General features: G+C 54.6%; 1 protein-coding gene across 10 annotated transcripts; it reads right to left on the bottom strand.

Moving 5' to 3' along the window:
• Positions 1-1923: 1923 nt before the first annotated feature.
• On the bottom strand, positions 1924-16909 carry TPD52L2 (TPD52 like 2). 10 transcript variants are annotated; one of them, XM_086474589.1, is made up of 10 exons: positions 16849-16909; positions 16143-16288; positions 15159-15307; positions 14258-14317; positions 12713-12772; positions 8617-8718; positions 4663-4689; positions 4224-4265; positions 2914-2962; positions 1924-2696 (listed from the first exon to the last, which is right to left on the bottom strand). In XM_086474589.1, exons 1-10 carry the CDS (start codon positions 16865-16867, stop codon positions 2601-2603), a joined length of 750 nt encoding a protein of 249 aa, XP_086330715.1. In that variant the 5' UTR covers positions 16868-16909; the 3' UTR covers positions 1924-2600. The 10 variants fall into 10 exon arrangements, with proteins under 10 accessions (XP_086330715.1, XP_086330717.1, XP_086330720.1 ...); XM_086474591.1 differs by lacking the exon at positions 12713-12772; XM_086474594.1 differs by lacking the exons at positions 12713-12772; positions 14258-14317.
• Positions 16910-22482: the final 5573 nt, after the last annotated feature.

The following is a 22482-nucleotide window of genomic DNA, read 5'->3' on the forward strand; positions in this document are numbered from 1 at the left end:
CTGGAAGGGACAGGGGAGGTGGAAAAGCAGCCCCTCCTCCTCTGGGGCTCTCGCAGGGGAGCTCGAAGCCCCAGCTCCGCAGCCTGGGCGCTCCCTGCAGCATCTCTCCTCCGGGCTCAGGTGTCGTACCAACCCCTCTGCTCTTAGACCCAGTTGCAGAGATGCAGTTTCACCTACAGAAGCCGAGTAGCAAAAAAAACCCGACACCCAACCTTCAAAACAAACAAACAAAACCCCAAACCCCACAAAACCCAAACCCAGACCCTCACCACTGAGAAGATGCTTCAAACCCAGCCGGGCATCCTTCCTCTGAAAGCACAACACGCCAAGCAGCTCCAGAGCTCCACTGCCCTTTTAAATTTAAGAGCAGCATCAATCCCAGCCAGCACCACACCTGCTGCTTTTCCACCTTAGAAGTTCCTCCAGCCTCAGCCCCCGCTGCCAAGGTTACTGCTGCGACCCCCATCCCACACCCCGAGCTGAGGACGATGGCGCGAGGGAGCCCCATGCACGACCGGTCCACCCGCGGCACCGGTGAAGGGAGCAACGCGGCGGCACTCGGAGAATAAACGTGGCCTTGCAGCTCCCCAGCCCTCGGCTGAGCACGGGTCTCAGGAACCAGCGGGTGTTTGGCGTCGGGAAAAGGAAATACCAGGCTGTAAATATGATTTAGCACATCCCTTCGTGAGAAAGCATCCGGAGAGGCGACGGACAAACGAGCCAGGAGGACAGGAGAGAGTATTTCGGCGGCTTCTCGCCTCAAGCCGCTGCAGGCAGTTGGGTGTTTGCCTGGCGAGTTCGTAACACGCACCCAAGAGCAGACTTCAGTACTGTTAGACAGAAGAAGACAAGAACATCACCCCATTTTCTCCCAAAAGGAATGCTTTATTGACACGTTTCCTCACTCTATCTGTACGGAGGAACAGTTCAGGACCCACACTCCAGTAGCCCCCATCGCACTGGCTCTGTTCCTCGCAGGGAGGCCAGTTTCGGTCAAACCAGGAACACCAGAAAACAACACTCTACACTCCACCTACTGCCTAGTACATCTGCCTTCTAATGCCTCATCCTGTGTCCCCAGGTCTGCAGAGGGAGGGGAGCAGGGGTGGGGGGGAAAATTGAGATTAATCAGCAGGTTAAGTGTCAAAACTTGCTTCTCTAAAGAAGGGTCAGAGACAGCTCAGTCCCTCCAGGGTGATAAACTACTACAACTACTCAGATATGTACATAAGCATGTCTAAAGACCTGAGTAAGTCCCACGTCGCCTCTAAGGCACAGAATTGCTCGCTCTAGGTATTTCTACGTGGAGGCACCTCGCCTAGAATAAGATCAGGCCTCTAGAAGAAAACTCAGAAATGGTTTCAGCTCCTGAGCAAGGAAGTTGGACATCCAAAGAGCAAAACATCCAGCCCCTGGGGGAACCGGTCGAGCTCCGTGACTCTCTGCCCGTTTTGTAAACCAAGATTAGAGCTGGGACTTTCAACTGAAAAACCCGTCCAGCCGCAGTCAGATGTACCAGCTGGAGGAGCCCCCCCGAGAGCAGAGTCCCTCCAACGCGCTGTCCGTATTGCTAGAGGCAGCTTTGGCCTTTTTAACCCGGCCCTGGGGCCAGCAGCCTTCACAACTTCTTCCTCTTAAGAACGAAGGCATAAACCGTGAAGGGAGAAGCAAGTTTCACACACTCAGGAAACGGAGTGCACCACTGAATTTAACACAAGAACTGGCTCATAAGCATGCTGCTGCTACTGTAGGATGCAACACTCCAGTGCTCGACATCCAGCTTTATAACCCTTACAGCCTTCTCTAGAGAAAAAAAAACAAAACAAACCAGAAACAAGTAAAGCATAAGGCGATGTAAGGCTTGCAATCCAGTTTCAGAGTCCAAAAGAGCATTTCCCTAATATGATGCCAAAGCTTCTTTTTTTTTTTTTTTTTTAAGCTTTATTTCTTTACAGTTCATTGCATTTAAAAATAAAGATTTTTAGTTTTGTTAAAGCTAGAGCATTAGTGTAACAACGAGGCAGCTGCTAAGTGAAGTTTCTCTTTTGGGAGCCCAGAGGAAAAAAAAAAAAGCCAACTGTTTACCTCATTTACCAGCCTGCTCCAACGAGAGCCAGAGAAAACAGTAACAGGAGAAGCCTGGGAGCTCACCGGGGAGCGGCGTGGCGGGCCCTGAAGGGAGAACGCAGCCAGAAGCTGAAGCTCAGATGCCCAAGCGCTCAGCTTCTCCAGGAACTGCCTCCTCACGGCGACGGATCCCTTCCAGGCTACGCCAGACAAGGGAAAACTGTTTTTAAATCTACACCAGCGGCATTTCTGAGCTCCTTCAAGGAAACTCCACCTTACGTGCTCTCCCAAAAGGACAGCAGTGATACGTTTCATCTACAAACTTTAGTGTAAAATATTATTTGTGTACAAAACTTTGCATTCTCTTTATTTGACTTGGATCCAGCAGCAGTGTCTATGAATGAACGATGGATCTCTCCAGCCTGGCTCGCAGCCCCTTCTTGGGTTCGCATGTTGTTGCCGTCGTGAGGGTTGGGGAGGGAGGGGGCTCGCTCTTCCAGCCGTGCACAGCCGGGCAGAGCCACGCCGCAGGTCTAGAAAGGAGCGTTGTCTTGTGGAGGCTTCTCTCCAGCGCCCGACGGGGAGGGGAGGCCATCAGTGCTATTTTCCCTGCTGCCCACCACTCTGGACTGCAAGGAGAGGTGAGAGAGTCAGGATAACCAGAAACCAGCACTGAGAATACCAAGTCAATTCCCCCTTGTCACGGGCACCTACGGCGGGCAAAGACCTCACCTATCTGAGAGGCCGTTTGCCCGAGCACTACTCTACGAGACGACCACTGCAGAAACTTCAATTTCTGCCATAAGGCCTCACACCACGTGTTTAGAAGACAAAACAGACTGTTACCTTTATGGTCCCAACTCTATCTTCAAAGGACTTGAAGGTTGCAGAATTCCTTGGAGAAAGGAAAGGGGAAAAAAAAACAACACAAAGACGAAATCAAGACCAGTTAGTTCTGAACCGGATCAAATCACGCAGCGTGACTGGGCGCTCTGGCCGTTCCCATACAGCGGCAGCAGCACCCAGAACGCTTCCAGCTCCCCGCGGCCTTCGGCACACATCTCTCAGGCGTGCCAGACAAGAACACCACATACACACTCTGAAGGAAAACATTTATACCACGTGCAATCCACTCAACTGCTCAAGCTCAAATGTTGAGGGAAACAAGCCCGAGTTCATGAAGGAATCCACGCACAGTGAGAGGAAAATAGGTTCTAGTTTTACAAGGCTTCCAAGTAAAAGCCTGCCATCTTAAATAATGGAAAGGGAAAGCTGAAAAGGGTTTAAAACAAAGGCTTCGGGTTCCCATGTTACACCCGCAGGCAGGAAGGGGAAGGCCCATGTGCCTGTACCTATGGGCAGCTCGATCACTACAGGAGCAATCCTTTCTATCGGGAAACGCTCGTGAAAACCACAGTGTAATAAATTAATCAGAGGATTTCATATTTCTGGCAAGAAAACCAGGTCAATTGTTTGGTAACCTGACAAAGCTGCTTTGCTGGCGAACAATTCCAGGGGCGTGCTCTGCACCGAGCAGGCAGCTACACACAGAGCTGCTCTCCCCGGGCCAGGCTGCGGGAGCGCTGGGAGGTGTCGAGCCTCGGCTCGGCTACTTTTATGCCACAGAATCGCTCCCTATTTGCGCCCATAAAATAACCTCTGTCGATCTGGAATGGGGATGGACAGAGAGAGGGCTTCCCTGGGCCTCCCCCAGCCCCGGCAGTCGTTTCTCCTGCGAGGAGATCACCACCTAACGCCCAAGGGCAGGCCGAGAAGGGCGCTGAGCTGCCAGGCTGGAGACTGAGGGTTCAAGTTGGGATTCCTCTCGGAATTGGCAATGGCCCTGCCACATGCTAGGAGGAGGGGACTGTAATCCCTGCCCTCCAGGGCCCTCTGAAAACGGCGAATTTCAATTAGACTTTGGTACACTTGCAACACTTGGTCCAAGGTGCTAATAACCATAAAAAGAGACTGGGTTAAAAAAAAACCCACCCTGAATTACTCAAAAAGGACACGGTCGCCCCAAACTCCGAGTGGGCTCTGCTCACGAAGGGAACCCGTGGTGCAAATCAGAGTTAAAAAAACCCAACAAGGACGGAGTCAGCTGTGCTCTCCCACCAACCCCACGGAGGAGACACGGGCATTGGCTACGTTACCTCATCGCTGGCATACTTATCGAGTGGCGAATGGAGTAGCTGCTACTCGGAAGCATTCAGAATAAGGAGGAAAAGGTTAAATGACAATTTTATACCGACACCACGCAAAAGCAGCGCGCCCCTGGTTCTTAAGCGCTTGCTGTCCACGCACAGGCTGCTGCGGACCCCCGAAGCACCAAGAGCCACCCCCCTTTTCCCCTTGTTGGACAGCCGCAGCCCAGAACTCGGTTTTCCAGACGCAGGACGGTAAGCAGGAGTATTTAGCTGCAAACTGCAGCTGCGGCACAGAAGTCGGCCGCAGGGCAACTGGTTTGCAGCAGGTTTCTCAATCCGTGTCGAAAGGGTAGGCAAGGCTTAAATCATCAGCCTCCCCTCCAGCGCCCGCAAGGGCCTGGCCGAGAAACAAACGCTCTTTTAGCGGCCCCGAAGGGTGTCTTACCTAAAGGAATGCGAGAAGGGGTGAGCCCTGGGAGAAGCCACAGGCAGCAGAGAGAAAAGGGAAGCAACGGTCAGACACTTGTGCAGTTCTCAGCCCCAAAGGCAGGGCAGCGAAGCGGCAACACGGGCACAGGATCGCGGGGCAGCCAAGTCAGCGACCCAGGAGGAAGCCTCCCAAAATAAATTACAGAAGCGAGCAAAAACCAGCTACTTTTCATTAACTCAAGTCAAGCTAAGACTTTTTCAGAGAACAGCAACAGCGCTTAGAGCAACTTAGAGCCAGGGTGCTGGGGAGGGAAAGGAGCGGGCGTGCAACAGCAACTGACCAAAACATTTTACCTACCCCCATCCGCTGCTTTCACATCTTTTTTTTTTTCTTTTTAAGGTTACATTTTCCTAAACTGAGGGTTTTACCAAACGCTAATTCAGTAAAGATCCCTCCTCCCCCCATTTCCCCCCCCAGGCTCTCATACAAAGACAGCATTGCTGGGGCTTCTGGTCGAGAACTTGTGTAACAGGAACCTGCAACGGATACCTGCACATTATCCTGCCAAGCCTGCAGACCTCAAAGCTCAGAGAACAAACACACCCCGACGTAATAAAGATAAGAGTATCTGGATAAAAGGTATCATGTTTACCCCATAACCTGGTTGCCCATTTTTAGGTTTCAAGGGAAACTATCCCCGCCCCCTGCCCAGGTTACCAGATTTCCACATGTGATTTTGCAAGGCAGTGGTCTGAAATAACAGACCAAGGTTTCCCACTTCCACGAGGGAGATCGCCAGGACGCTCTAAAGGAGCATCTCCTACCAGCAGCAGCGTTCCGTTCCACTAAACCATCATTTTTGTCTCTGCAGCAGGAAGCAGCCACGGCAAGTTGGATCTGAAGTACTTGGCAAGGAGCACAAGGGCTTTTCCTTACAGCCAGAGCAAAGACGTTGGGCTTTGTGGTTTCATTTCCCCATGCGTCCAAGTCAGCTCTTTGGCAGGGCAGGCTCCCTGAAATGCTGCCTTTGCATGTGAAATAAATTAACTTTCTACTTACTCTGGCTTAAAGGAGAAGCACACAGACAACACGTGTCCATGCACCACGCTGCTCTGTATGCAATACCACAAGCACTCGTTCGTTTGTTCAGGGTTGTGCCCTGCACCCAGCACTAACCCTTTTCCTCCTTTCAGAAGGATTTGAAGTTTACACAAATTCAGGAATTTGCAGGCGCCTTTGGGGCTTGGGCTAACATTTCATAATGAATTTGCTTGTAGTATTATGTACAGCAGCAAACTTCAGACAGCGGGAAGTGTACTGGGGGGCACAAACCCCCAAAGCGAGCTGCTATCACCCAAAAGAAAAAAAAAACCCACACACTTTCCATTTTGCAGTTTACTGGCGCCAGTAAAATGCAGGAACAGAACGTCTAAAAGCCAATTTACTTTTTAACTGTAAGTGGAGATAACAGAAAAAGCTGAATTGGATAAGGTTTGAAAATCTCCCACCCACTAATTAAGCCACATTTTCTCCCCTCGAGGCAAGCTAATAGAGCACCAGCATGAATACAGCTGCCGCATTGACTCCACAACATCTCCTTAAAATCCACACCTATAACATTTAAAGTTATTTTCACTGGAATACAGCAACCCTGAAGATTTAATCCAGGGACACACTACTTGTGCTTCACAGCATCTTGGCCCAAGCATTTTTAATGGAATTACGACTACACCCTCTGCGTCTCGGAGGCGTCTGTCCCATTCATCAGCCCTTCCTTGCATTTACCAGCCGGTGAAGGCTGACTAAACAAGGAAATCCCTTCTGTTATCTCAACACTTCCAGTGATAGAAAATAAACCTGCTTTACAAGTGAATTTGTAGTGTAAGAGGAAAAAAGAAAGTACAGTAACAGAGGCTGCAGTGTAGGCTACAAGGCCCGTGACAGATTCTCTGGGAACAGAGATCATCGGCACTCGTTCAGAGGAGCGGTCACAACACCACAGACTTCGCTCCTTGTCAGCTCTGATGGCGTATCAGATCACCAGTTTCACCTGGCAAGGGCAGAAAGTGGGACAGTTCCTGCAGGAACTCATGCTCAGAGTGAAACCTTATTCAGAATCAGGAATATCAAGACTCGAACGCAGCACAGGAGACAGAAGTCTGTTTGTGTACACACAGAAAAACTGAAAGTCTTAAAAAAAAAACCAACCCAAACCATTACTGTGTTCCTCCACATATACAAAGCAAATCCTGCTGAAATAGCTTTGGCAGGGATTCCCAAGTGACGAGACAGAAGCTGCCTCTATTTCATCCTACCTCCCCCAAGGTATCAGCTATAAAAAGCAATGCAGATGTTGAAATCGGTGATTAACGCTGAGCAACGCCACGGCTGCAAAGGTCCGACTTGTCTCTAGGCCATCTGACTGCTCAGCTGGTTTCCACCACGACTGGGCCAGGCCAGCTCTGTCACCAGGAGTGACAGGCGCGCTCTTCACTCGGCCCTGTGCCCCCTCCCTCCGCCAGCTGCTCCTGGGATGGCACAAACATTGCTGCAGCGGCAACGCGAACCGGATTCTCCCAGCCTGACAAAATGGCTTCTCCTGGTGGCCACACTGGTTCAGGAGTTCCCCGTTGGCTCCAAAAAAAAAAGCACAGCCCCCCTCCCTCTGCCGCCACAGCCTGACCAGGCTGCAGAAGTCAGGCACCAAATTTACTTCACTTATCAGTTTAGCAAAACGTGTTACCGCCGCATCTGGCGCCAGGAGCTGCCATCTGCTGTGAGGACGTGTGAATCTCTTCTTCCAGCAGACTAGGTAGTTTCCAGGAAAGCAAAGTTAAAGCTTGAATACTGGAAAGGCTCGGAATCTAGCTAGTCCTCTGCCAAATTCAGAGACGTGAGCTACTGAAAACATCGAAAATTACCCTCCAGGAACACAGTAAATAACTCACTCAGGACAGAACTAGAATAAATCAGCATCGTGTGATCAGAGGCCAACAAGTTCTTACCACTTGGATAGTCCCAGCCACAGTGGAAGAGGAAATTCCCTACAAAGAACAACAGCTCCCCATTCAATCCAAGGTCTGATACACCACGTTAAACGCAAGCTCTAAGATTACTCCCTCAGCAACCCAGACGGGTTGTATGGTCAGAATTAGCTCTCAGTTCCAAGAAAAGCACGGTCAAGGTATTCTGCATGAAAAGCTTTGACGTTGCCATTAATGGGGAAGCAATCTTTAGCTTAAATTTCTGAAGACCAGGTAAATCACCAATTCTAAGCCTGAACTTTGTACAGCTGAGAAACTCAGAGCAAGAACCTCAGCCAGGGAACCAGCCCTCCAGAGGGGTTTACATTCGCAGTGGCTTAAGGAATCTACGTGACCACCAACCACAAGAAGAAGTTTTTAACGTTGTCCTGATCTTCTGAATCAATTCTTATCTTCCAATCCACACGCTGTAGCTGCCCCTGGAAGGCACACTGCCCTTCTCCACAGGAAGTCCACCCACAGGGCTTGAAACTGCATGAAATGCAGCACCCAGACTTCGCCCCACTTTAAAGCGCAGGGGCGATGCCCCTTTCTAATCCTAAGCAGTAACATGAGAAAACACACCTCCATAATCCAGTGATGAATGGAAAAGGTAAACTTTAATACTGGTTTCTTCCAGATGATGTAAAAGCTGCAGCGAAACCATAAAAAGGGGAAAGGCTGCTGAAAACGTTCTCTCAGTTATCCTAAGCCAAATCAGGCTTAAGTGCCTTGGGCGAGGTTTTTGTCCCATCAATAACTCTTTAGTAAGGGTTTAATCTGTCCTAAACTGCAGTGTACAGGCCCACAGAGAAGAAGGTGGTCCATCAACAGCGAGGTGCTGCCAACTAAGCAGCAAAATGGAAGAAAGCCTCGTTATTGTCTCAAGTCTCATCGCTGTTTGAAACCAGGATCAAAGCACCGGAGCGCACAACAGAAATCTTACCTCATGTCACCGAGTTTCCTGCTGATAACAGAACCGACATTGGAAAGGGCTGCTGAAGTCTTCTGTCCTGCCTGGGAAAGGGTTTCCTGGGTCTTCTTATAACTAAACAGGAAAAAAAACAACCCAACATCATAAATTGCACTAACAGGTAGGATCTGAAAGTAAGAGCATCCCCCCCATTTGGAAAAAAGGAGCCCGTATTAAGAAGCTAGGTTAGTGAGCTGCACTGGCTGCACTGGAGGAGCCCCTTCACTCCTGCATATACTCAGAAACTTGAGGTTTTAAAAAAAGCAGCAAGTGTAGGATTAATCTTTCCATACACTCACTTCACCATTTTGTTCTCAAATCTGACAAAGATTTGGAAAAAAACCAAAACAACCAACCAACCCCAATTTTCCATGTGGGAACTCTTAGCATCGTATCCTACTTGCTCTACAGCTATCTTTTGGTCTCCTAGAGCAGACAAGTCTAGGAACCTATTCCACAACACCCTTGCAGCCTTGAAGTTACAGCGTTTGCTGTAGCGTTAGGCTATGGAGGAAAGAGGCAAGACTCACATCGCTGTATAGAAAAGAAATGGAGGAACCAGCATTATCTCTACAACTTGTAGTTTAGAAATAAATTGGTAGAGAAGTTTCCTATCAGTTACCATTAACCACAATACGTAAGAAGTCTGGGAGCCTGTACTTGTCAGCTGGTCACTTTGACTTTATACCAGAGCTGCAGAAGACAGGCACTTGAGAACCTTTGTTTCCTTCAGACGAGACTAATCTCAGGAACAAAGATTCTTTGAGCCACTTCCATTGACTCATCCCCTCTATGCTATTCCACGGGTGATTAACATCTAGATTTATGGCATTCTTCAAGTTATAAAAAGACTCAGGCTGGAAAACAAGCTCAACAATTTAAGCCAAGTTTTCTTATTCCAAGTATTTCAGCTTGAGATTCACTTTTTTTGCCCGACCAGGATATTTAGGAGAAGGGCACTACAAACAGCTCAATGTCCTCTCATGCCCAAGGTCCCAAGGCTGGAAGCACCATGATGACAGCTGACTCATTTACATCTCATTCTCTCCAGAACTGCAGGAGACAGCACAGCACCTGAATTACAACCTGTCGGTTTGTTGGGGGGTTTGTTTAAGACCACAGCCAAGTATTTCTGAACCAAGAACATCCACGAGACTTACGCAGAAGAGGGCAAAGCCATATCAGCTTCGCCTTCCCTCTCCCTGCTCCTGAAAGAGGCTTCCTATAACCTACACATTCCTCAGACCAATTCCTCTTGAATTCAGGGGCTCCAGAAGAACCTGAGCGTGCCCCAACAGCAAGGCCTCGATAGCTTTTCTCCACAGCACAAGCTTTCACGAGCAGCAGTCACCTCAGGACAGCTCAGGAGTGAACTGGCCAGCATCAACGGCGCTTGCTCTCCCAGGGGCCTTCCTAGGGAACCCCAGGGCCCAAGGTGCTTTGGAAGAGGAGGATCTCAACCCCTGCCTCCAGCAGCCAGGCTCTGCCCTGGTGTGGGACTTGATTTACAGCTGCCCAACAGAAATATCGAAGACCTCGTGCTCACCGAAGCACGTTGCACTGACCAGGTCTGCCTGGCACCACTCTGAGGCCAGCCCTGAGCACCAGAGCAGCCACGAGAGGGACAGTTCAGAGACTCCAAGGACGCCATCACGCCACGCACGCACTGCAGACGTTATGTCTGGCTCCAGCAGATTAAGGCCAGCGATTTTCCAACTGCATTCCCTTGACAGCAGCATTCTGAAGGTAACTGAAGATCCAGCGCTCAAGTGCCGCTCCTTCTGCCCGAGTGTGCTCGTCCACGATGCCAGCGCAACCGTGCTGACACAGCAACCTCCAGCAAGGGAAACAAACTGGGAAGAGCAAAAGGCAGGCAGCAGCAGCCAGTCTAGTCCCGCAGCCACAGCTCCCGCACACGCACGCGCCGCCGCAGCTCAGGAGGCAGAGGCAGGGAAGCGCCGCTGAGAGGAGCGGCTCTTTAACCCAGAACTGCCACCAGGCCCACATGTGGCACTGCATCTGTGACAACCAGGGATCAGGTTATACAAGACTTTAATGCAACTTAACTACACCCAGCCCTGACCTAGAAGTCCCAGCGACTCTCCTGCAAGTGACACGGGCCAGGTTTACCACGGCTTTAAATCCACAACCACTCGCTTTCTTGCCTTAGCACCAGGACAAAGCACAATAGAATAATCCAAATCTGGGAGGACTAAATGCGAGCTCTGATTAATACCTTGCTCCACCAGCAGGCAACCGGCTGCAGCAGAAGCTGCACAAACGATCTCTGCCCTGGGGTGTTCATCCTGGGGTATTCGAACACTTCCCTGTACCCCTCTCCTACAAATCCGGACAGGGAGGAGCAGGCCTGCGCCCTCAAAGCCTCCTCTAGCCATTACTACCAGCTTCCTCTCCCCAGCTCTTTTCCAGCCACCACCTCCTGCGCTGTCTGGCCGATCACACAAACCATCCAAGCCACCTCGTGTCCTGGTTACAAGGGAACTGGAGCTGGGGACAGAGCGGGCCGATTTCTGGGCAGAGCGTGCAGAGGGCGAGCCGGCGGCCGGGAAAGGCAACTCCCAGGAAACCCAGCAGCACGTAAAAGCACCGTAAGGTGACGAGTCGGGCCCGTCCCCGGTTCAGTCAGGATGCTGCTTCGTTACAAGGCAGAGAAGCTCTGAACAGGAAAGAGGATGCATTTGCATCAAAAACCCAACACACACGAATAAAAACCTCGTCCTGGATTTCTTGAACTCGGTTCTTCGCATTTACTGAGCTTTAGACAAAGGAAGTAGAAATTCTGATGGGTTTCTGAAACATTACTGGGATCTTTCCTTCCAATCCCCCTCGGCTCTCCATTTAAATCAGTCTCTACCTGGCTAGCGTGAATTGTCCCTCTGTCTGGTGCCAAAGCAAGCAGGAAAACTGGCGTGCCACAGCTATTCAGGCCTCGAGTGCTCCACAAAAGCACGCTTCCGCCACACTGCTGGCGCTTATCAAGCACAAGGAAACAGCTATAATGAGAAGTTTTCTATTCTGGCAGGCACACCCAGGGAGGAACGCTGATTAAACACTGCTGGAGTCGGTCGTGCTGCCAGCAAGCATAAAAACCAAGGTCATATTTTGCAAGTGAAATAGTGACAATTTACATCATCTGAATCCAGAAAAGACAGGTGGGACACTGAAAGTAGACCTGCACACCTGGCAGTTTTTTCTGACACTCCTACTTTTTATCTTCACTCATCTTTCACCCGTCTTCTGATGAAAACCTTCTATTCATGCTCACTGCCAATAACAAGCCAGCTCAAAGGGCCGAATTTCATACCCGCTCCAGAGAACAGGAAAAGCTGGCTTACCTAAGACCTACCTTACCGTGGTTTAACTCAGTTCAGAAAGCAGGGACACGACCTGCTCCCGCTGCAGCTGCAAAGGATTGCCCCACATTATCATACTGTGGGAACGATGCAGGGAGGAGGACAAAGGCCGACTTCCATAATATGCTGCTGTAATTTGGTCCAGATGAGAACTTAATTTCAGGCATTTAATAAAAACACAGCTACGAGGCCTTCACAGCCAACAACTGGAGGAGAACAGCTGTGAGGTTTAAGCTGTTCAAGCCCCGTTGGGGCCTCAACGTCACGGAACAGCTGCCTTGGACACTGCAGCTCGATCAGGTACCACAGGAAAAAGAAAAGCTCTGCGCCCTGCAGAGCACGTGGAGGGTAACAAGAGGAGGTCCGGCTGGGTATCCCACAGCTTGTCCGCTGAGGAGACAACGTGCAGCGCTCAGGTCTCAGCTACCCACTGGCTTCAGGCAGTTCTCCGAGAGCAGGCAGGCATTGGAAGTGCACCACTCGGACCAGAATGAAACCATTGAAATACCGACCCGAGGAAAAGCCTCCTCTCCCAAAAGAGGCATTTATTGGGTTAAAAAAGTGAAAGCTAGAAAAGCGGAATGTTTAAACAGATCTAGCCAAAGCAGAGGGACTCTGAGCAGGGACACAGAAGGTTAGTGGCAGCAGACTGTCACACGAAAGCATTCGTTAACGCTGAAGGTTAAGACACTCACGCTTCTGATTGAGTTAATTTTTCATTCCAGTCCTCCAGTGTGCTGCTGGCTGAAAGATATCTACAAACACAAGGGAGGTTAGACACGGCGTGGAGATTCACGGCAGATGCTTCTTTTGACCCTGTCCACACTATTAGTGTCTCTTTACACTTACAGTATCACAGGCTTCATTTCTCTGACAATCGCTTCCCCCCTTTTCTGTTACAGCCAGAAGGAAAAGAGCTGCTGTTTGAGAGGCAGAGAGACACCCAAGCCGCAGTTTCTCTTATTTAAGCACGCTCAAACGCTGAGCGCAAAGAAAACAACACCTGCAGTTTAGAAGGTGTCAGGAGCTGAAAGACTTTGCCTCTTCTGCTCGTGGCAGCTACCTATTAAAAGCACAGAGCAGTGAACTGAGCTCAAGTCCAAAAAACCCCAGACTGCCACACCCAAAGCTGTGTTTTACCGATATAGCGTGACCTCAGAAAACTGTTAAACTCGGTTTCATTTTCCAACCACATTTCCCTACACAGAAACCAGCACTTTGGGGGTTGTGCGAATGAACACTGGAGGCACAGAACGAACACGAGTACCGCAGAGAGCGTCTGCTGCCAGCGCAGCCAACACGCAGAAGTGCTCAGAGGAGGGGACATCCTGCAGGCAGCTCACGTCACCCCGAAGCGTAACACCCCCCAGTTCGATCAGTGCCATCGTGCCTCACGGCGGGACGCTCCCAACCCACATTTTCCTCTTAGATAAGTAATCACCTCCAACACAAGGCACAGAAGGGAGGGAACCTGCAGAAAACATTCAAGGTCTCCCTTATGTTCAGCTACGCAGCAGGAATCAAAATGATTCACGTCCAATACGAATGGAGGTCTAATGTAATTACAGAATATATTCTAAAGACAAAGGTAGCCAGATGCTCTTTGTCTGCATTTATCACCTGCTTGTATATACAGCAAAGGTTAAAATTCGTGGCTTTCTAGTGTTGCCATCAGCAGAAAGGTTCACACACACAGCAGTGCAGAAGAGCCACTGTGTGGCAGCTTTCAAAAGCGGATCGACGGATCTGCATCTGCACAGCGCCTGTTTCCAGCTCCAGGTAAATGCCTCCAGGCACCTGTCCAGAAAGGCAATAACCAAACTGATTCCTACCACATCCCAGGAGGGCAAGAGAAGCAGCTCCACAGCAAAGATAGAGGTTCACTGATAAGACATCTGATAACAACAGACTAACCCACCAACGACCAGCTAAAGGGAAACTGTGGCTGATGCTTTGCAATTATTTTTTCTTTTTATGAAATGTGGTCTGGTAACTGATTGGAATTTTTCACTGCAATAGCAAGATGATGAGAGAGATGACAGCCATAACGTTTAGTCATCTCCTCTGCAGCTGAGGAATGCTTATAGCTGGAAGCCAAGCGTGCTGCCAGGGACAGTCCCGCTTCACCCGTGCCTCCAGTCCCCGATCAGCGCCTGACGCCTGCGAGAACAAGCAGCAGCACAAATCGGGGAACGCAGCAAGGAGCAAGGAGGTGTTGCTGAGGAGCCCCAGGCACTCACAAGTCAGACTGTGTCACTTTGTCATTCCACTCTCCAAGTTTCTCAGATGTTTTCACATAACTAGAAACAGAAAGTGTTAATGAATATAACTATAATATTCATTTTTTAGAAGACAACGACACAGATTTCAGTTACAGAGGAATAACGGAAATCGGGCAGGGATGTAGGAGGGAAGAGGAGGAGAAGGGAAATAAACAGCAAGGACAGCTCAAAGATCTGCTCAGCAGCACTGTCAGTACCTCCAAACTCCAGTTAAGTTACACAAGATGTTTTAGACTGAACAGCATCTCTGTGGGCACCGAGAGCCCTTCACACCTGGGCACAACTGCAGGGGTAAACTCACCTCTTGGGCTCTCTGCTTGGCACTGTCAAGCGCCACCGGACCGTACCCTTCATGCCTGCTCAGGAACAGCCAGCCTAATTTCAGACCTCCCTCAGGCAGGGAGGACTACAGAATTTTTGCCTAGGAAGTGCAGGTTGGTTAATTCAAGCTCTACGACTCAGGAAATAGCTTCCGAACCAGCACTACACGGTAGAGCTTTGAAATTTCTTGCACTTCTCTTTGAGCCCAAGTTCAGAAGAAGGTAGCAGGAGCCTACGTCTCAAAGAACGGGCAGAAACGGGCAAACTGGACAGTTCAGTGGTGATCGAGATCTCTAATGTTACGGGAAAGAGCATCCAGCAACAATTCATCATCCAGATCACAGACATGAAAGTTCTCTTTACGCTGACATAAAGATGTTGACATGGAAAAGCAATGAATTTATTTTTTTTTAAGTACCTTTTACTCTCTATCCCCATCAGAGTAAAAGCCTCCAGCCACTCAGAAGAGCCCCGCAATACACTGCTAGGAAATAATTACTACAGAGTCACATAAACGCGCATCGTGAGCAACACTTACGCATTGGAGACTTGGACATCGTGCCAACTTTTAGACAGGTTCTGCTTTAACCCATCCAAGGGAGTCAAACCCAGCTTCCTCTTCAGCTCTCCACAGTGCCTCTCTTTAGCAGCCAGAACTTGCCTGAGGGTACCGATTTCTTCTTCAACCTTAGAGAGAGGTAGAGGTTTGTCCTAAATCACAGTTCAGTAAAACTCTGAAAACCAAGCCAACTTCCTACCTCCCTCAAAACCAGCAAGATTTCGTTAACAGGAATTTAAAGACTTGGCAGGAACACGGGGTACGTGCTGAACAATTCAACCGAACAGGCACGTCGCTGGAATGGAGCCCCACATATCTGGGAAAACCCCCACACCAGTCACTGCGCTGGCGACCAACGGCACCGAGATGAACAGAGAAAGAGCTGCAATTCCCTCCAGCTACACTCCAGACAGAAATTATAAACTGACCTTTCAAGTGCAGAAGGTGCCCAAAATTTATGATATTACATTACAAACTCTCAGCTCTTCAAAAGCATACAGGCACCGAAAATGGTTGCCTATGAAGCGTAATAAATATTTAAAAGGTAGAAAAAGAAAGCACGGTAAGTGCTCCATTGTCTCAGCTTCCCAAGGAAAAATGAGTTTCTTTTGCACACCACTCGCCCAAAGTGTTTTCTTGCTTCAAACGCGGCTAAAAGCCTACGTACGCTGAGCTCGCAGCATCAAAAGCCACTTATTTCCTCAGAGCTCTAAATTAAGTCGTTCTGGGAAAGAGCACGCATCGTACCGCAGCGTTTGAAGTATCTGCCAGCTTTGTGCACCTTAACAATTAGCTGAGAGAGCCAAAGGTAACACCACTGCAAAATTAAAAAAAACCAAAACAAAACAACAAAACACAACAAAAAAACACCCCAAGTCCTGCTCCTGTGGCTCCTGCGTTCTGCTGCGGAGGAACAAACACCTGCAGCCGCACACGGCCCCTCGCTGACGAACACCCCGTTACCTTGGCAAGCTCCGATCTCAACTCCTCCTCCTCGGCAAGAGTCAGCCCTTCGGGCACGGAGGTCCTGGCCGAAGCCGCGCTATCCACGGGAACGTCTGTCATGGAATCCGACAGCAGACCTTTGTTGGGAGAGTTAAGGTTGATATCTGTCGCAGACAAGGAGCAGAGGGCAGACAGGATAAGCAGCCAGCAAGCCGAGAGCGTCACGCAAACCTGGGCAGCCCGAGGGGAAAGGTGATGGCGGGGGCTTCACAGAAAGGGGAAGAGAAACCCCCAGCGGAGTTTCCTCCAGCAGCATCTCTCTGAGGCGACGCGCTCGGCTCGTCCAAAATAGCTCTTCGGCCCAGCACCACCTGCCAAACACCCGCAGGGCCCACGCGAGCCCGAGGCGGGGGGAAAAAACGGGCCCCGCGGAGGGGGGGGAAGGGGGACGGGACGAGCCGCCAGCGACCTCCACGGGGCCTTGGAACCGGGGCCCACCCGCAGGGCAGCCCCCCGGGCCGCCTCTCCACCCCTCCCGGGGGCCATCTCCTCCCTCGTGGCAGCAGCCCCCACCCCCCCCCGGGCCCCCTCATCCCCAGCAAGGGCCGTCCCGGTCCCGGCCCCCCCAAGCCACAAGTCGACCGGAGGCGAAGGCCCGTCCCCGGAGGGGGGGACCGGAGAGCAGGACCCTCCCCCGAGCCGCCGCCGCCGCCGCCGCCCCTACCCTGGCTCGCACTCTCCATGGCGGCGCCCCAGGCCCGTCCAGCCGCCGCCGAAGAAGCCACCGCGGCCGCCGCCACCACCGCCACCGCCCCCCCCGTGACGCAATCAACGCCGCGCCCGCTTCCGGGGAGGGTCGCCGACAAAGCGCGTCACCCGTCGCGTCTCCACGGGCGACGCCGCCACGTTCCCTCCCTCCCCCCCCCCCCCCCCTCCCTTTTCACTCCGCCCGCCCGCCCCCGGATACGGCGGCACGGCGGGGGTGGAGGTGTGACGTCATGGGGGCGGGGTCTCCGCCGTCGCGGGGGTCGGCGGGGCCGGGCGGGGCCGGTGGTGCCGTTCGCCCGGGCGGAGGGAAGGGGGCAGCACCAGCACGGGCCTCCCGGGCCCGGCCACCACCGCCCCCCGGCCTGGCGCGGCCCAGCCCCGGTCTGCGCCACCGGGCAGGCCTCAGGGCCCGGCCGACCCCCCGGGGGGCGCCTCCGCCGCGGGGTGACACACCCCACACCCCCCCCCCCGGGCTCCGCACCCCGGCCCTCGTCACGGTGCTGGCGGCCTCCTCCCGCCGGGCTCGTTCGTGAACCCTGATCATTAACCGCGACGACGAACCGCGCCGCCTTCCCGCCTCTGCCCCTCCGCAGGGTTTGGGGCTCCCGTGTTGCCCCGAGCGGCGGGGCTGCGGTGTCTGGGGACCCCCCCCCCCCCCGCCCCGGGGGCCGTGCCGCGCTGCCCGGTGTGCCTCCGAACCCCGGTGTGTCACCAGGTGCCCGGCAGCAGCGGCACCGAAAGGGGGAAGCGATGGCGGGAGAGGGGGGGTTCGCCCCCCCCTCGCTGCGGGCACGCAGAGCTCGGCCCCCGGCGACGAACCTGCCGTTGGTTTTGGAGGGGCTGGAAGCGGAGCGGGGAGCACACACACCCCCACCCCCCCCCGGCGGTGCCACCTCGGTTTCTGCCCGGGTTTGAGGGGCGCAGGGGGGTGCGGGGAAGCTCTGGGCTGCTTCGCTTCCCTCCGTTTTGCAACCCCCAAACCCCCAGGAGGCTCTTTTCCAGCTACTTTGGTTTTTCAGAGCCTTTTCCACTCTTTGGGTCTCTTCGGGTTGCCCAGGAGGAGGGTGAAAAGGGAAGCGAATATAAATGGGGGAAATGGGAATGGATTTCTCAGAGCCCTTTCCAGCAGCACGCACTGGCCGCCCGAGCAGAGGGTTTGCTGTTGAGCACCCACGAGAGCTCCTGGAAATGCCCTTTCTGGGGCACGGCCCGTCACCACCGTCCCCCTGGAAAGGACGGGGAACCTTTTAACAGCACAGCTTTTTATTTCGGGATTTTTTTTGAGGGGTTATTGTGACGTTTGGAGCGTCAGCGCGAGTCTCATTTCGAAGCTGAGCTCAGTGCAGACCCAGGGAGTGGCCGAATGCTGAGCCCACGTGAAAAACTTGGATTCTTCCCGGCTCACCAGAGCCTGGATTCCTCAATTCCCGGATTCTGGCCCCGAGAGGTGGCGGCAGCAGGAGGAGCCGGGAGGGCTGCGGCTCTCCGGGAGCTGCGGTGGCCTCTGCCAGCTCTGCCAGGCGTGAAACCCCTCTGCCAAGTCCAGCCTCGCCGCGCGGCCGGGGATCAGGCTGTGCCTCGTGGGGACGCGGGGGATCGCCCCCGAAGATCCACCGCTCCGGCGGCTCATTTTGCTCTCCCTTCGAGCGCTGGCTCTTAATTAAATGCCTCACGCTGTCAACTTAATTATTCCCCATCCCAAGCCCTTGAAGGGGGTCGGGAAGCAGAGAGCCAGCCTGCATTTGGGGAAGGAAAAGTGAAAACCCTCTTGGTGGAGGACCTTTGGTTTTGTGCGAAACCCCTGGGGCTGGGCAGTAATTCGGAGGCGAAACGTCTGCGCCACGTGCGGGGGCGTTCGCTCGCCCTGGCAGCCGCAGCTTCGTGCCCTCCACCTTCCCCCGAGTTCCCCTTTTGCTGCTGCCGGGCTTTTCGCTTGGTTGGGGCTTTTTTCTTTTGTTTTTTTTTCTTAAATTTTTTTGCCATTTGCTGGCGAACGCTGAAATGTCAGGCCTGGGGCCGGTTCCCTTCGCTGATCCCCTTCCAGCCGTGCGGAGGCGGAGGGGAGGGAAGGGGCCAGCTATGACGGGCGCAGGGATGTCTCGTTTGGGAGGCGAGCGGCATCTCCCCATGCCCGGGCACCGCTCAGTGCCTCTGGAAGCTGCCCGTCCCCTGGGCAGCGCATTGTTTTCCCAGTCCTGGCAGACCCCCCGTCCCAAATCACGGCCGTTTCCCAGAACCACCGGAACGGGATGGGAAGCGACCCCCGTGGGCATCCGCAGCTCCCAGCCTGGCCGTGCTCCGGCTGAGCACGGACATTTCCCGGTCTCTGGTTCCCCCACGTCCGCGCCGGGCTCGGGCAGGCGTCGCTGCTCCGTGGCTTCGCTTGGAAGCTGCCGCGATCTGGGCTCCGTGCCCCCTTTTTGAGCAAGCCCTGACCTAGATTTCCCGGCCCGCTGCGGAGCCGCCTGGGCTCTGCTCTCCCCGTCGCTCCTCCCTGCGGCTGGAAAGGGCCCAGCAGAGCAGCCCTGGCTCCTGCTCGTTAAGCCAGTGGCTATTGGCCCTGTCAGGAGCAAGCCCACGCTGGCTGACAGAGCCCTGTCCTGGCTCCTGCTCGTTAGGCCAGTGGCTATTAGCCCCATCGGGATCGAGCCCGCACTGGCTGATAGAGCCCTGTCCTGGCTCCTGCTCGTTCAGCCAGTGGCTATTAGCCCCGTTAGGAGCCAACCCCCACGGGCTGATAGAGCCCTGTCCTGGCTCTGGCTCGTTAAGCCAGTGGCTATTAGCCCTGCAGGCTGATAGAGCCCCATTGCGTTTCAGCCCGGCCGAGCACGATTCCCGGCTGCGACGCCCGAGCGGAGCGTCCCCCGTGCCGGAGGGGCGGCCGTTGGGGCCATCTCCGCTCCGCAGGCGAGCCGTGAGGGCCGGACGCGGCCCAGACGCAGCGGTGACGGCCCACGGCCAGCCCTCAGCCCTGCCTGCTCCCCCCACAGCGGTGCCCCCCGTCGCCGCCGAGCCCCCCCGGCATCGCCCACCCCTCGGGCCCGGTGCCTGCGCTGACACGGGGGGCACAGCGTCGCCCGGGGGGGTGCAGCGGGGAGGGAGCAGGGCTGGATGGCCTGCAGCAGGGCGTGGGGGCAGCGTGACCCTGCTGCCTGTCTGTCCATCCATCGTTTCGTCCATCCATCCATCTGTCCATCCATCCATCCGTCCATCCCTGTGTCCTCCTATCCATCCATCCGTTTGTCCATCCATCCATCCATCCCTGTGTCCGTCTGCACGTCCATCCACATCTTCATCCATCTGTCCATCCCTGTGTCCACGTATCCATCCATCCATCCATTTGCCATCCATCCATCCATCCATCCATCCATGTCCACCTGCCCATCCATTTGTCTGTCCATCCATCCATCCATCCATCCATCCATCCATCCATCCCTGTGTCCACCTGCCCATCCATTTGCCCATCCATTTGTCTGTCTGTCCATCCATCCGTCCATCCATTTGTCCATCCATCCATGGCTCCCCGGCAGAGCCAGACCCCGCTCATGGTGACGGACCCGGCCCTTCCTTGGAGAGCCGTTGCCCGCTCACTGTCCCCCACGCCAGGCGGCAGCACGGGGTGGCGTTTACCTGGGCCCTGGTGGCAAAACACACACCGAAGAGCAAAAAGCAGCGTTAAAAACCGGCGCGTGCACCAGCCCCCCACCCCACCCCCTTGCTCCCGCGGTCTCAGGACACGAAGGCGGCACTTGGGAGCATCGAGGGGGTCCCCTGCGAGCGTCACTCCCCAGGCATCACCCTGGGGGCAGCCCGAGCCCTCCTTGTGTACCCCAAAAACCCCCCTTTTGCACTTCAGGTGGGACGGATCCTCTTTCTCTGTCCCCTGGGCGGGAGCGGGGGGACGTGAGGCGATGTTGGGGTTCCTCTTTCCCTGTCCGCTGCCGTCCCCTGCGTGCTGCGGGGCATTGCCCGCCCGCTGCCGCTGCAGCCGCCCGCCCGGGGCTGCCTTCCGCTTTTCTCCAAACCCAAAATAACCCCCGGGCCGCAGCGGGGGGACGCCGGGGGGTGGGGGTGACAGTTCCTCTTTCCGACCTGCTGCCGCTGGGGAAGGGACGGGGACTCTTGAGTGGGGCTGAACTGGGGGGGACGTGGGCGCAGCTGCCGGGGCTGGAGGACAGATGTGGGGCCCGTGGGCCGGGTCTGGAGCATCCTCTGCACCAACCCAACGTCCCCCACCTTGGCGTCCCCCCGCCAGCGTGGGTGGCTCGGTGAGGACCCGCAGACCACGTGGCTCCATCCCATGCGGCAGCCTGGGGTGCGCTGGGGTCCTGGCATCCCCCAGGGGGTGGTCTCTGTGCTCACCCACCCACCCACCCTCAGCAGAAAGCCCCGCACCCGTGGGCTGCCCGAGGGGTTCCACCCGGGTCCTGCTCTTCCCCAGAAAGTGCCGGTAACTCCCCGGCCAGTGGCTGGGCTTCCCCACCTGCAGCCAGAGCCCCCCTGTTCCCCCCACCCCTGAGACACCCTTGGGAGCTGTGGGACCGATCCTGGCCGGGGCAGGCTGGACTCCTCTCTGCAGCCAACCAGCCCCCTCCTGCTTCCTTCAGGGCTGGTTTCAGAGCCCCTCATTGCAACCTTCTGCCTGGAAACGGGTCCCTTAATTACTCCTTCATTACCCTGGCTCGTTTGGCGGCTCTCGGCACTGAAGCAGCTCCCGGGGCTGGCTGAGCACCCCCTGCCAGCCGCCAGCGCTGCCTCCCCGGCCGCGGGGTTTCTCTCTGGTCCCCACCTCGTCACTTCTTGAACCAGTTTACGCTGCTCGTTTCCACCCTTGTCACTGGGAATTCCCCCGGCAGCGTTTGGGGTGAAGTTGCTCATTTCCACAGTGGCAGCAGAGCCCGGGGAGCCACCAGCACCGTGGGGCAGGAGGGATCGCCCCACTCCAGCCCCACAGAGGCACCCTGCTGCCCAGGAGCCCCATCACCGTGGCTGAGCAACCCGCCCCCCCAGGGGGATTGCAGGGATATGGGGGGAAGCCTCTGATCCCAGGGCTTCCCATGCACTCACAGCGATGTGCACGCTCGTGGGGACACGTGTGCTCGTGGGGGCAGGGCACTTGTGCACCCGAGGGACCAAATGGGTGACGGAGCCATATCCCATGACCTTGAGCTCTGCAGCCCCGCTGGGGGACAAGAGCTGCTTCCCGGGGGGCACAGAGCTGCTTCCTGGGGGGCACGGAGCCACCCTGCTGCCTCTGTGGCTGTGACCAGCCCTGGGTGTCACCATGGGATGCCCTTTGCTGACACCCGGCAAGCTTGGGAGCGGGGGGAAGGATCCGGCCCTCCAGCCCTTCCTCGTGCTTCTGTCCGGAAACAGGCTGGGCAAAAATCCTCCTCCTCCTCCCTGCTCCTGCCTGATTTTCCCCTGCCCTGCCCAGGGCTGCTCGGGGACCTGCTTCCCACCCTGCTAACCTCACCCTGGGATCCATCCAGCACCATCTGCCGCTTGGAAAAACCCCGCTCCCTAAGCTGCTCTAATCCCCGAATCCTATCTGCGTCCCGCAGTTGGCGTGAGCCACCGGCGACGAGCA

The sequence above is a fragment of the Leptosomus discolor genome, chromosome 17 (assembly GCF_034619465.1).
Source record: "Leptosomus discolor isolate bLepDis1 chromosome 17, bLepDis1.hap2, whole genome shotgun sequence".
Classification (NCBI taxonomy): domain Eukaryota; kingdom Metazoa; phylum Chordata; class Aves; order Leptosomiformes; family Leptosomidae; genus Leptosomus; species Leptosomus discolor.